At 41.1% G+C, this 15194-nt stretch overlaps 1 protein-coding gene across 1 annotated transcript; it reads left to right on the plus strand.

Moving 5' to 3' along the window:
• Positions 1-12746: 12746 nt before the first annotated feature.
• On the plus strand, positions 12747-13028 carry LOC116810504 (cystatin-B-like; the record flags this gene model as incomplete). The annotated part of the gene is made up of 1 exon (XM_032755085.2): positions 12747-13028. A coding segment is annotated over exon 1 (282 nt), but the record flags the coding sequence as incomplete, so codon positions are not given.
• Between the last annotated feature and the right edge of the window lie 2166 nt (positions 13029-15194).

Below are 15194 nucleotides of genomic sequence, written 5' to 3' on the forward strand. Positions count from 1 at the left end.
CACTTTGGGAGGCTGAGGCAGGCGGATCACGAGGTCAGGAGATCGAGACCACGGTGAAACCCAGTCTCTACTAAAAAAATACAAAAAATTAGCTGGGCGTGGTGGCGGGCGCCTGTAGTTCCAGCTACTCGGAGAGGCTGAGGCAGGAGAATGGCGTGAACCCGGGAGGCGGAGCTTGCAGTGAGCCGAGATAGCGCCAGCCTGGGCGACAGAGTGAGACTCCGTCTCAAAAAAAAAAAAAAAAAAAGAACTCTTCCACATCAAGAAATTGCCCAAACACCCACAGCTATTAAGTGACTGGGCTGAGACTCACTCTCCAGGGCTCTAAATCCTGGAGAGTAACACTTCTAAAATAGAAGCCAGATTCCTTTTAGATTTGTGCCCAAATAGTACTGTTTATTATTGGAAATAATCTCAATAAATTGCATAAGCACATGGTGGCTCATACCTGTAGTCGTGGCACTTTGGCAGGCTGAGATGAGAGAATCATTTGATATCAGGAGTTAAAGTGCAGCCTGGGTAACACAGTAAGATCCTGTCTCCATGAAAAAGACATTATCCAGGCATGATAATGCATGCCTGTATTCCCAGCTACTCAGGTGGCTGGGGCAGGAGGATTGCTTGAGCCTGGAAGGTTAAGGCTGCAGAGAGCCATGATTGGTTACACCACTGCACTTTAGCCTAGGTGATGGAGTGAGACCTTGTCTCAAAAAAATAAAATAAAATAGCTGGGCTTGGTGGCTCACGACTGTAATCCCAGCACTTTTGGAGGCTGAGGTGGGCAGATCACCTGAGGTCAGGAGTTCGAGACCAGCCTGACCAACATGGAGAAACCCCGTCTCTACTAAAAATAGAAAATTAGCCGGGCGTGGTGACACATGTTCGTAATCCCAACTACTCAGGAGGCTGGGGCAGGAGAATCGCTTGAACCTGGGAGGCAGAGGTTGCAGTGAGCCGAGATTGCGCCATTGCACTCCAGCCTGGACAACAAGAGCGAAACTCTGTCTCAAAATAAATAAATTAATTGGTTGGGCATGGTGGCTCATGCCTGTAATCCCAGTACTTTGGGAGGCCGAGGCGGGTGGATCACAAGGTCAGGAGATCGAGACCATCCTGGCTAACACAGTGAAACCCCGTCTCTACCAAAAATAAAAAAAATTAGCCGGGCGCGGTGGTAGGGGCCTGTAGTCCCAGCTACTTGGGAGGCTGAGGCAGGAGAATGGCGTGAACCCGAGAGGTGGAGTTTGCAGTGAGCCGAGATCGCGCCACTGCACTCCAGCCTGGGCGACAGAGTGAGACTGTGTCTCAAAAAAAAAAAAAAAAAGACATAGAATAATGTGCAGAAAACAGCTGAGAGATGAGTTTAGAAATCAAAGTCCAACAACACAGTACTTATTTTTTTCATAGAAAAAAATTTGAAAACGTTTCAAAGAAAAAACTTTTAGAGAAATTAAATTTTACAGAGTTTAATTGAGCAAAGTATTATTTGCAAATCAGGCAATCTGTGGGCCCAGAGTAGGCTCAGACTTCAACACAGCCACATAGTAAAAAAAGATTTATAGACAGAAATAGCAAAGTAACATATAGAAAAAGAAAGTGAGGTGCAGAAACAGCCAGATTGATTACAGCTTGAGATATGTCTTATTTGAACATAGTTCGAAAAGTTGATGTCCTTTTATTGGCATAAACACAGTAGTTGGTACAAGAATGGGTTATAGTCTATTTACATATCCAGTTAGGTTCAGTTTACTATGTACAGTTTACTATGGTACTATGTACTATGGCAGTTAGCAATTGCCATAACAGAATTAAATAAATATTTCTTATGGTCATCTGCTACAAGCTAATTAATTAGAAAAATTGGATAATGACTTTATGCTTTATTACATGTTAATTGTAAATGGTTCCAATCAGTATAAATATACCAAAGTATTTTCAACTTTGAAAGATCCAAGAATGATTAAATCCTTCTCAATAAGTGTTTATAATAACTAAGACTATAGCCCTGTAGTTACAAAAATAATAGAAAAAATAAAGTTGTAATCTATGAGAACAACATTCTTCAAATTATTTGAAGTTTAAAGGCACTGGGAAAAGGGATTACTAGAGATGTCATTTTACTATGTTACCCAATAACGTATTATTACCATTAGTTACCTGCAACCTTGATTAAGGTGGGATAGGTTACAGATGGTGACAGGATATACTTCATTCAATGCACAACAATTTAAACACACTAAAGCCACTTTTGTTTGATTTAAAAAATTATGTTCACTGCCAGGTGCAGTGGCTCACGCCTGTAATCCCAGCACTTTGGGAGGCCGAGGCAGGCGGATCACGAGATCAGGAGATCGAGACCATCCTGGCTAACACGGTGAAACCCCGTCTCTACTAAAAATACAAAAAATTAGCCGGGCGTTGTGGTGGGCGCCTGTAGTCTCACCTACTTGGGAGGCTGAGGCAGGAGAATGGTGGGAACCCGGGAGGCAGAGCTTGCAGTGAGCCGAGATCGCGCTACTGCACTCCAGCCTGGGCGACAGAGCGAGACTCTTGTCTCAAAAAAAAAAAAAAAAATTATGTTCACACAGGCTAGATGTGGCTTGCATTCCAATGGTTGAGACTCTTTCACCTGAGACTGAGACTCGGTGGTCTTCAGTTCACTGTCTTCTAGTTGCAGTGATGAGTGCATGTGCAAGATCAAGAGTCAGAGGAAGAGGAGATGGTCAAGAAGAATCTGATTTGGTTGCATTCGTGGCTTGCCAGAAGCACCGTGAATCTCAATAAAAGAAACTACTGGCTGGTGCGGTGGCTCACGCCTGTAATCCCAGCACTTTGGGAGGCCGAGGTGGGTGGATCACCTGAGGTAAGGAGCTCAAGACCAGCCTGACCAACGTAGAGAAACCCTGTCTCAACTAAAAATACAAAAAAAAAAAAAAATTATCCGGGCATGGTGGTGCATGCCTGTAATCCCAGCTACTTGGGAGACTGAGGCAGGAGAATTGCTTGAATCCGGTAGGCAGAGGTTGTAGTGGGCCAAGATTACGCCATTGCACTCCAGCCTGGGCAACAAGAGGGAAACTCAATAAAAAAAAAAAAAAAAAAAAGGACACTAACTGAGAATTAGGATATTAAACCTGGACAAGAGAGAGAATAAACACCTGTGATTGAGCAACGTAAATTGGAAGGTGATTGCCAGAAATTCGGTCTGGAAAAGACTGGGAGTAAGTTCGAAGATGGCCCTGATGTAAAAGGGAAGACTACACCTAATCTGAAGCGTGCTAAGATTATAGATGCAGGAGATGGGCAGCCATAAATTAAAAAGAAGATGAAGTGGTTGGTCACGGTGGCTCACGCCTGTAATCCCAGCACTTTGGGAGACCAAGGCGGGTGGATCCCGAGGTCAAGAGTTCAAGACCAGCCTGGTCAAGATGGTGAAACCCAGTCTCTACTAAAAATACAAAAATTAGCCTGGCTTGGTGGCGGGAACCTGTAATCCCAGCTACTCGGGAGGCTGAGGCAGAGAATTGCTTAAACCCGTGAGGCGCAGGTAGCAGTGAGCCGAGATCATGCCACTGCACTCCAGCCTGGGTGACAGAGTGAGACTCCGCCAAAAAAAAAAAGAAAAAGAAGACACACACACACACACATGGATGATGTCACAGTGAAAATTTGACTGAAATTTTGAAACTACTGTCAATTAAGTTTGAATTTTCGCTAAAGCAAAAAATAAAACAAGCATCTTAGAATTAACTGTATTTTATTGTCTTAATGTGCAATTGGTAAAACCAATTTACTTCTTTAAATTTCAAATTTTTCTGACTATAATGCAGTAGACTATGACTCTAAACATTTCCCTTATGCATTTTGTGGGTAATTATGACTTATCATAGAGTCAATCACAAAGAGAGTCTACACTTAAATTTTCTCCTTGCATCTTAAATTTCAGTATCTATAATTGTCCATAAAAAAGAATATGAGAGGCTGGGAATGGTGGCTCACGCCTGTAATCCCACCACTTTGGGAGGCCAAGGCTGGTGGATCACCTGAGGTCAGGAGTTTGAGACAAGCCTGGCTAATGTAGTGAAACCCCGTCTCTAGTAAAAATAACAAAAATTAGCCGGGCGTGGTAGCAGACGCCTGTAATCCCAGCTACTCGGGAGGCTGAAGCAGGAGAATCGCTTGAACCCAGGAGGCGGAGGTTGCAGTGAACTGAGATGGCGTGATTGCACTCCAGCCTGGGTGACAACAGCGAAACTCCATCTCGAAAAAAAAAAAAAAAAAAATGAGGCCAGGGGCAGTGACTCACACCTGTAATCCTAGCACTTTGGGAGGCCAAGGCAGGTGGATCACCTAAGGTCAGGAGTTCAAGACCAGCCTGGCCAACATGCTGAAACCCAATCTGTACTGAAAATACAAAAATTATCTGGGCATGGTGGTGTGCGCTTGTGGCCCCAGCTACTCGGGAGGCTGAGGCAGGAGAATTGCTTGAATCCGGGAGGCAGAGGTTGCAGTGAGTCTAGATCACTCCGCTGCATGCCAGCCTGGGTGACTGAGCAAGACTCCATCTCATAAATAAATAAATAAATAAATAAATAAATAAATAAATAAATAAAGCAAATCTGACATAGAAGAACTTTTCATAGTTTTAATGCAGCCAACAATTGATCAAATGCTTTTCTATAAATGCTACAAATGAAGGCATAACATCAAGTGATTTGAGAGTTAAATTACCTCAACATTCATATTTTGAAAATTTAAAATTCTTTCAATGCAAAACAAGAAAAGTCAAATATAACTATAACGCCTCAAAAGATCAAACCCTTGCTTCTTTTAGTCTTACATGAAAGTAAATGATATATTTTAACTTTGGATTACTCTGTATAATAAACACTGTTTAGAGTAATGTCTAAAATGTTAGTGTCTTAGTGCTTTCTACTGTGAATTACCTGATGATTACTTCTACTTGATTTCTAATTTTTTTTACATTTACTGAATTTGAAGAATATTATTTAATGTGAACACTCTGGTGTTTTCTAAGGTATACTTCTTAGAACAAATGGTTTTTCTCTATTTATTATATTATTCATAGGGTCTGTCTAAAATACAAGTTTCCTAAAGTTGAAGAAAGTGTCAACAACTGTTTGAGGGTTTCTCTCCAGTATAAATTCTCCTGCGTGCAATAAGATGTAAGTGAAGATATTAAACTCAACTTTTCAAAATCAGGAAATGTAACATTAAAAAATGAGGTGAATCTTAATAACATAAATAAAGTATACAATCACAAAAAACAGATACCGTCTGAATCCACTTACATGAGATAGCTAGAAACAGAAACCAAAATGATATTTTGAAAAAGATAAATAATAGGAAATTGGGCAGTTGTTTCAGGGGTATTGAGTTTTGTTTAGAAGATAAAAATGTTTGCCAGGTGCAGTGGCTAATGCCTGTAATCCCAGCACTTTGGGAGGCCAAGGCGGGTGGATCACCTGAGGTTGGGAGTTCGAGACAACCCTGACCAACATGGAGAAACCCCATCTCTATTAAAAATACAAAATTAGCCGGGTTTGGTGGCACATGCCTGTAATCCCAGCTACTCGGGAGGCTGAGGCAGGAGAATGGCTTGAACCTGGGAGGTGGAGGTTGTGGTGAGCCAGAGATCGCACCATTGCACTCCAGCCTGGGCAAAAAACAGTGAAACTCCATCTCAAAAAAAAAAAAAAAAAAAGAAGATAAAAATGTTCTAGAAATATGTTGCATAATAATGTCGCTATACTTAACAGGACTGAACTATACATTAAAAATATTTAAGACTAAATTTTATAGAGTTTTGATCACTGTTGAAAATAAAACCTAAAAAAATACAGAATTATGAAATTTTTCTAAAATTACTCTGAATCACAAACTACTTTCTTCCCACAAAAATGATATGGATTCACCAATAAACAGATGTAGAAATTGGGACAACTTTTATTACTACTAGCCTAGAAAGGATAAAACAACCATTGATCACCAACCAAAATCAATACACATAATTAAAAAAATAGGTAGGCCGGGCGCGGTGGCTCACGTCTGTAATCCCAGCACTTTGGGAGGCCGAGGAGGGCGGATCACGAGGTCAGGCATTTGAGACCAGCCTGGCCAACCTGGTGAAACTTTGTCTCTACTAAAAATACAAAAATTAGCCTGGCATGGTGGCATGCGCCTGTAATCCCAGCTACTCTGGATGCTGAGGCATGAGAATCTCTTGAACCAGGGAGGTGGAGGTTGCAGTGAACAGAGATCACGCCACTGCACTCCAGCCTAGATGACAGAGCAAGACTCTGTCTCAAAAAAAAAAAAAGAAAAGGCGATATTTATACAGGCAAACAAACACATGGATAAATTGCCAACAGACAACTTGAGTCAAGCAGCATATGTTAAGTGATATATGACATGCATATTTCACTTTTTTCACACTTTCTTAAAGTGTATAAAGTTGAATATTCCTATTAAGATTATAATACACAAATAAAAACTAAAACACAATTAAATTATGTAAGGTGACCTACCCTGAAATTTGAAACACAGAAATATAAAATTGTAAGACAAATTGAAAAGAAACTTTAGGCTGGGCTCGGTGGCTCACGCCTGTAATCCCAGTACTTTGGGAGGCCGAGGCGGGCGGATCACGAGGTCAGGAGATCGAGACCATCCTGGCTAACACGGTGAAACCCCGTCTCTACTAAAAATACAAAAAATTAGCCGGGCGAGGTGGCAGGCGCCTGTAGTCCCAGCTACAAGGGAGGCTGAGGCAGGAGAATGGCGTGAACCCCGGGGGGCGGAGCCTGCAGTGAGCCGAGATCGCGCCACTGCACTCCAGCCTGGGTGAAAGAGCGAGACTCCGTCTCAAAAAAAAAAAAAAAAAGAAACTTTAACCTATAAAATCCTGAATAAAAATAATATACTACTAAACAAATTTTTTTCTAGATAACTACAATTTTCAACTATGACTGGAAATGCATAAAGAACACAAATTTTAAATCATTAGTATTATAGTAATAGCAACAACATTTAACCAAAAAATGCATTATAATAGCAATTATTATTATTTTATTTTGTTTGAGACATAGTCTCATTCTGTTGCTCAGGCTAGAGTGCAGTGGTGCGATCTTGGCTCACTGCAACCTCAGCCTCCTGCTGGGTTCAAGCGATTCTCCTGCTTCAGCCTTCTCAGTAGCTGGGATTGCAAGCGCATGCCACCATGTCCAGCTAATTTTTTGTATTTTTAGTAGAGACAGGGTTTCACTGTATTAGCCAAGATGGTCTCAATCTCCTGCCCTCATGATCTGCCCGCCTTGGCCGCCCAAAGTGTTGGGATTACAGGCGTGAGCCACTGTGCCCAGCTGCATTATAAGTATTTACTAAAAACTTTGATAAATATATTTGGAATAGGCATTAAATAATACCTGAAAAACTTCTTTGTTATTAATATATTGCTGCTCTTCTTACACAAACTGGAAAGGCTATAACTAAAAGTTATAGTAACTAAAACCCTTTTGTTTCTAAGTGCAGAAACACTATGAATATTATAAAATGTGGTATGAAACACTGATATATTAAAGGAACAACTGGGGCCTGGGCGTGCTTGCTCACACCTGCAATCCCAGCACTTTGGGAGGCTGAGGCAGGCGGATCACCTGAGGTCAGGAGTTAGAGACCAGTCTGGCCAACATAGTGAAATCCCATCTCTAACCCCGTCTTTTGTACTAAAAGTACAAAAGTTAGCGGGGTGCAGTGGCGGGCGCCTGTACTCGGGAGGCTGAGGCAGGAGAATTGCTCAAACCCAGGAGGCAGAGGTTGCAGTGAGCCGAGATTGCCCCCCTACACTCCAGCCAGCACGACAGAGTTAGACCTTGTCTCAACAAATAAATAAATAGCAAGGCGCGGTGGCTCATGCCTGTAATCCCAGCACTTTGGGAGGCCAAGGCAGGTGGATCACAAGGTCAGGAGTTCGAGACCATCCTGGCTAACACAGTGAAACCCCATCTCTACTAAAAATACAAAAAAAATTAGCCAGGCGTAGGTGGTGCACGCCTGTAGTCCCAGCTACTCAGGAGGCTGAGGCAGGAGAATGGTGTAAAACCCAGGAGGTGGAGGTTGCAGTGAGCTGAGATCGCGCCACTGCACTCCAGCCTGGGAGACAGAGCGAGACTCCATCTCAAAAAAAAAATAATAATAAATAATAATAAATAAATAAATAAATAAAGGAACAATTGGGAATAAATTAGATTATCCTTTATGTAAAGGGTAAAAAAAGTGGATGAAAATGCTAATATTAAATTTTGCATTCAATAAACTTAAACATAAGAGGCAAATATTTTCATAGATGTAAGGTAAATAAATACTACTTAATTTACTTTTGTATAACATGAATTCAAGCATGTTATTTCAGAACTTTTAAATCTGAAATTACAGGCAAGTTTAGCATATTACAAACTACAAAGTGAACACATATAGCACATAATTCTGATAATATTTATGTTAAAGGAGACATAATTTTAAAATAAATTGATTATGAAATAGGTAACAATTACAATTTATTATATGCTGGGTAACGTTCTAAGTTCCTCTTTGACATTAGTTTCTTTATGAATCCATTAGATGAGTAGATATAAGAAATATTCTTCACTAGTGGCATTAAACATATGGAGTTTAAATTTCCAAGCTTAGTGTTTTCTAAAACAAATTTGTTAAAATAAAATTAATGATTAAATATTCTTATATTTAGTAAGATGCTTTGTGCTGTGTTGAAGTGTCAAAGTCTGATTTTCTTTAAGATTCACATATGAAAACTCTATAAAAGTGGAAATTATAAAGACAAAAACATATGATATCTGCCCCAAGTGTTTCTGGAATTACTGAGTGAATCTCAATGTCTTTGCTGCTCCCCAAACAATTTTGACATAAGACACAAACGGAACTTTAAAAATAGCTCACAGATCTCAGAAAATACGCAGATTGCCACAGACTTCCAAAAGCAATGGAAGAGTGGTCAGATTATGTAGGTCCTCCGAGGACAAGAAGGGGACTTTGGTTCTAACTGTGAACGCACTGGAAAATCACTGGAGGGACAGGATAAATCTTTAAGGATTTAAGAACATTAGGCCAGTCGTGGTGGCTCACGCCTGTAATCCCAGCACTTTGGGAGGCTGAGGCAGGCGAATCACAAGGTCAGGAGTTTGAGACCAGCCTGACCAATATGGTGAAACCCCATCTCTACAAAAAGTACAAAAATTAGCTAGACGTGGTGGCAGGTGCCTGTAGTCCCAGCTACTTGGGAGGCTGAGGCAGGAGAATCGCTTGAACATGGGAGGCAGAGGTTGCAGTGAACTGAGATTGGGCTGCTACACTCCAGCCTGAGCAACAGAGTGAGACTCCATCTAAAAAATAAATAAATAAATTGTCTTATTTTATGACCCCTAACTTTTGGATGTTACAGAGACCCAATGCAGGATCCAAGAGTGATAAACAGGATTATATGATATGTTAAATTACATAGGAAGCATTGTCAAATTAAAAATAATGTTTGGGCCGGGTGTGGTGGCTCACACCTGTAATCCCAGCACTTCGGGAGACCGAGGTGAGCAGATCATGATGTCAGGAGTTCAAGACCAGCCTGGCCAACATGGTGAAACCCCATCTCTACAAAAAAATACAAAAAAAATTAGCTGGGCGTGGTGGCAGTTACTTGTAATCTCAGCTACTCAGGAGGCTGAGGCAGAGAATTGCTTGAACCCGGGAGGCAGAGGTTGCAGCGAGCCAAGATTGCGCCACTGCACTCCAGCCCAAGCAACAGAGCAAGACTCTGTCTCAAAAAAAAAAAAAAAAAAAAAATGCTTGGCTGGGTGCGATGGCTCACACCTGTAATCCTAGCACTTTGGGAGGCCAAGGCAGTTGGATTGCCTGAGCTTAGGAGTTCGAGACCAGCCTGAGGAACATGGTGCAACTTTGTCTCTACTAAAAATACAAAAAAGTAGCCGGCCATGGCAGCGTGCACCTGTAATCCCAGCTACTCCAGAGACTGAGACAGGAGAATCACTTGAACCCAGAAGGCAGAGGTTGCAGTGAGCCAAGATTGTGCCACTGCACTCCAGCCCGGGAGACAAGAGCGAAACTCCGTCTCAAAAATAAACAAATAAATAAAATAATGTTTGATCTTCTTTATCTTGTATTTTAATAAATATGTTATTAATAATTATTCCAAAATTATATGAAGTTTCTGAAAATGTAATATATCTGAGTATATGCTATTAGTCATAATTATGGTTATTATGATAAATTATTGTAGGCCACAGATATAATCAATTTTTTTCATTTGTTCGTTTATCATCAAAGTCATTCCCATATTAAATGGTTTAATTTTAATGTAGTTTGTTTGTTTGGTTTGTTTGCTTGAGACACAGTTTTGCTCTTGTCACCCAGGCTGGAGTGCAGTGGCTTGATCTTGTCTCACTACAACCTCTAACTCCCAGGTTCAAGCGATTCTCCTGCCTCAGCCTCCCAAGTAGCTGGGATTAGAGGTGCGCACCACCATACCCAGCTAATTTTTGTATTTTTAGTAGAGATGGGGTTTCACCATGTTGGCATAATCCCAGCACTTTAGGAGGCTGAACTTTTGACCTCAGATTATCCGCCCACCCTGACCTCCCAAAGTGTTGGGATTACAGGCCTGAGCCACCGTGCCTGGCTAAGTTTCTAAAAACTTCAAAAATATGCACAATCCTAGAGTATTGTGTCTTTTTTTGAGTGTGTGTGTGATGGAGTCTCACTCTGTTGCCCAGGCTGGAGTGCAATGGTGCGATCTTGGCTCTCTGCAACCTCTGCCTCCTGGGTTCAAGCAATTCTCCTGCCTCAGCCTCCTGAGTGGCTGGGATTACAGGCATTGGCCACCATCCCCAACTAATTTTTGTATTTTTAGTAGAGATGGGTTTCACCATGTTGGCCAGGCTGGTCTCGAACTCTTGACCTGGTGATCCACCCGCCTCGGCTTCCCAAAGTGCTGGGATTACAGGCGTTAGCCACTGTGTCTGGCCGAGTATTGTGCCTTTAACGAGGTTCATGAAAAGATGGAAAAAGCCCAGACAAGGTGAGTACAGGTTTCTGATAATTTTAGGATTATATTGTTTGGACCGGGTAGGGATCATGAGAATTCTAAAGAAGAGATGGACTTATAAAACTGCTAATTCAGGCAAAACAAAAATTAATTAAACATCAGGAAAATAGTCTGCCACAATTTTATGCTACATCAGCCAGTACTGAAACTTTTTAGATATGCTATTTGAATAAACTCTGTCATTCAAGTCAAATTACCTGTGAGAATCCCTCAGTTATCAGTGCTATGGACTTAAATTGGGGAAATAAGCCTGGTATTAAAGAGGACATAAATTCAATGTTAAGTGTGGATTCATGGAGAACCTAGACAATCAACGGCCACTTGTTCATTAATGAGTTCTTAATGTTTCCATTATTAAAAACTCTGTATTCTATTAATCATCACGACAGAGATAAAATAATAAAAATTAAAGGCTGGGTGTGGAAAGTTGAGGCAGGAGAATAGCTCGAACCCGGGAGGCAGAGGTTGCAGTGAGCCATATCACACCATTACACTCCAGCCTGGGTGACAAGAAACTCCATCTTTCTCTCTCTCTCTCTCTCTCTCTCTATATATATATACATATATATATACATGTATATATATATATACATGTATATATATATGTATATATATATATACACACACAAATTAAAGGAGTGTGTGCATGCGTGTGATGACTATTCTAAATTACTAAAATAGATTAAGACTAATTTTTTTTGGTCGAACATAGAATCCCGAGAAGACAATGAAAACTTCATGTGCTACTGAAGTACATTCTACTACCTGATGGGCCATTTAAACATTTACAGAGAAATTTTATTCAATTATCATTTATAATACACATTTTCTGGTAATGTAATAGCTTTCTCATGCAAGAAGGCTGATGTTATAATAGTAGCTAAAAGCATATTAGGAAATATGTATTCCTCATGGGACATTTCTAAAAAAGTCTTCAATAATAAGAATACTTATTTCACTAGACAAGCTGTAAAACTGTTAAATAAGGTATTACAGATACAATAGTATTGAGCAAAGCTAACTAAATTGACTGGATTGCTCTTGTAATTGCAGATCGATGACAATCAGATCCATTTAGAGTGGGAGAAATGTGTTGACCCTTATAAAATAGTCATTGGAAGGCCTATGCACTGATAGAACCTCATGCATCTTCTGCTACTGAAGTCTAATATAACTAAATGCAGCAAGGCTTTAATGCATGATGGCAAAACGTATTTTCATAAGGTAACGGAAGCTTTTAATACTCTAATGACTAAGAACAGTATAATCCTTTATAATCTAGAACCCAAAGATTGAGTCTGTTTGCCATCTACACTGCAGACAAACTTTAGGATCTTGAACCTTGGGATCATAATCTCACAACTCAGAAGGACCCCACCAAATTGGAGATCTTAAGGTAAAGCTTACCAGGGAAGTTTCTCCTTAAAAGCAGATGGCAATCTATCAAAGTAGGTAGCTTTTTTTTCACAAGATCAAAAATAAAGCCATCTCTGCTATCATGACACTCTTAGTTCAAAGTGTTTTTCTCATGGCTCTACAAACAACAGAAATAAAAAAGGGTCTTCCTCACCAGGTCCCCTCCCTGGCAACCACGATGAAGTGTGGGGCGCCCTTCGCCACACAGCTGGACACAGCGGAGACCCAGGACATCACGGACCAGGTGAGGGCCCAGCTTGAAGAGAAAGAACAGAAATTCCCTGTATTTAAGGCCGTGTCATTCAAGAGGGTTGCGGGGACAAACTACTTCATCAAGATGCACGTTGGTGACGAGGACTTCATACACTTGGGAGTATTCAGAAGTCTCCCTCACAAAAACAAGCCCTTGATCTTGTCTAACTACCAGACCAACAAAGCCAAGCATGGTGAGCTGACCTATTTCTTTTTTCTTTTTTTTGAGGCGGAGTCGTTCTGTCTCTCAGGCTGGAGTGCAGTGACAGGATCTCAGCTCACTGCAACCTCTGCCTCCCAGGTTCAAGTGATTCTCCTGCCTCAGCTTTCTGTGTAGCTGGGATTACAGGTGCGTGCCACCTCGCCCCCAGTTAATTTTTGTATTTTTATTGGAGACGGGGTTTCACCATATTGGTCAGGCTGGTCTCGAACTCATGACCTCGTGATCCACCTGCCTTGGCCTCACAAAGTGCTGAGATTACAGGCATGAGCCACTGTGCCCGGCTAATTTTTGTATTTTTAGTAGAGACCAGGTTTCACCATGTTGACGAGGTTGGTCTTGAACTTCTAGCCTCAAGTGATCCGCCCACCTAGGGCTCCCAAAGTGCTGGGATTACAGGCATGAGCCACCGAGTCCCGCCCAGCTGACCTATTTCTAATCCTGATTTTGGACAGGGCCCTTCAGCCAGAAAATTGATACTTAAAATCATTCTTAGTCGACCAGAAGCATGTACTTGAGATAATAAAATAAACCTCATCTCTGTGCTGTGCCACTTGGGGTGGAAGGGGCAGGATTAAGCAGCTTCTCTTGCATTTTTGTTCCTAAATTTTATTGTATTCATTTTTTTTCTTCCCAGTGATCTTACTTTCTTTTCTTTCTTTCTTTTTTTTTTTTTTGAGAATGGAGTCTTGCTCTGTTACTTAGGCTGGAGTGCAATGGCACGATCTTGGCTCACTGCAACCTCTGCCTCCTAGGTTCAAGTGATTCTCCTGCCTCAACCTCCTGAGTAGCTGGGATTACAGGTGCCCGGCACAATGCCCAGCTAATTTTTGTATTTTTAGTAGAGATGGGGTTCCACCATGTTGGTTAGGATGGTCTCAAACTCCTGACCTCGTGCCAGTGATCTTACTTTCAAAATATTTTTGAAAAATATATATTTTAAATTTTTTTTTAAAGAGGGTTTCTTGTGTGCATTCATAGAGTACAGTTTTATATGCAGAGGATTTTGCAGCCAAGCTTTTTTTTTTTTTTTTCCGAGACGGAGTCTGGCTCTGTCACCCAGGCTGGAGTGCAGTGGCACGCTCTCAGCTCACTGCAAGCTCCGCCTCGCGGGTTCACGCCATTCTCCTGCCTCAGCCTCCTGAGTAGCTGGGACTACAGGCGCCCGCCACCACGCCCGACTAATTTTTTTTTTTTTTTTTTTGTATTTTTAGTAGAGACGGGGTTTCACCATGGTCTCGATCTCCTGACCTCGTCATCCGCCCGCCTCGGCCTCCCAAAGTGCTGAGATTACAGGCGTGAGCCACCGCGCCCGGCCAAAAAAAAAAAAAGTTAAAGAGAATTTATTCAGAATAGGTTAAAGAGCATTGCCAGGAAGCCATTACTCTTCTGAATGGGCATCATTTTATTACGGTTTAGAATAAATGAAAAAATGGTGAAAAATTTATCTCCCATAATAGACTCTATAGCAGATTCTACTGTAAAGGCTATGGTTACACAATAGACTTTAAATTTTCTTACTAAAGTTATGCCACATAATAGAATTTCTTCAGATTACTTACTGGATAAACAAAAAAGCATTAGCAGTTGCTAATACTTGTAGCTGCACATGGAGAAACATATCAGATGTTATGGAGATTGAGTTGTGGGGGATTACTTAACAGGCTGCTTGGTTGAAATGAGTAGACCATTTATCTAGCTAATTATTTGATCTATTTAATTTTAGTTGGTTGATTCATGGAGACACTGGCTAAAAAGCATTCTTTAAACTCCTGATACTATCCTCCCTGATAGTCAAAATAGGAGTCTCCCTACTACACTGTATTCTCTCAAAAGTTTTAAATGTTTGCATGTGGTCTCCTGTAGAATGTCAAATAGTCTCTCTTTAACTGGAATGACAAAAACCAAAAGACATATGTGACCATGAGGACATCATAACCTATGAATGACATGATAAGGATAAAAAAACCAAAATAGGCTGGGAGTGGTGGCTCACACCTGTAATTGCAGCACTTTCGGATTACCCGCTGAGGCGGGTGGATTATGAAGTCAGGAGATCGAGAACATCCTGGCTAACACGTTGAAACCCCGTCTCTACTAAAAATACAAAAAATTAGCCAGTCATGGTGGCGGGTGCCTGTAGTCCCAGCTACT

The sequence above is a fragment of the Hylobates moloch genome, unplaced genomic scaffold (assembly GCF_009828535.3).
Source record: "Hylobates moloch isolate HMO894 unplaced genomic scaffold, HMol_V3 SCAFFOLD_1, whole genome shotgun sequence".
Classification (NCBI taxonomy): Eukaryota; Metazoa; Chordata; class Mammalia; order Primates; family Hylobatidae; genus Hylobates; species Hylobates moloch.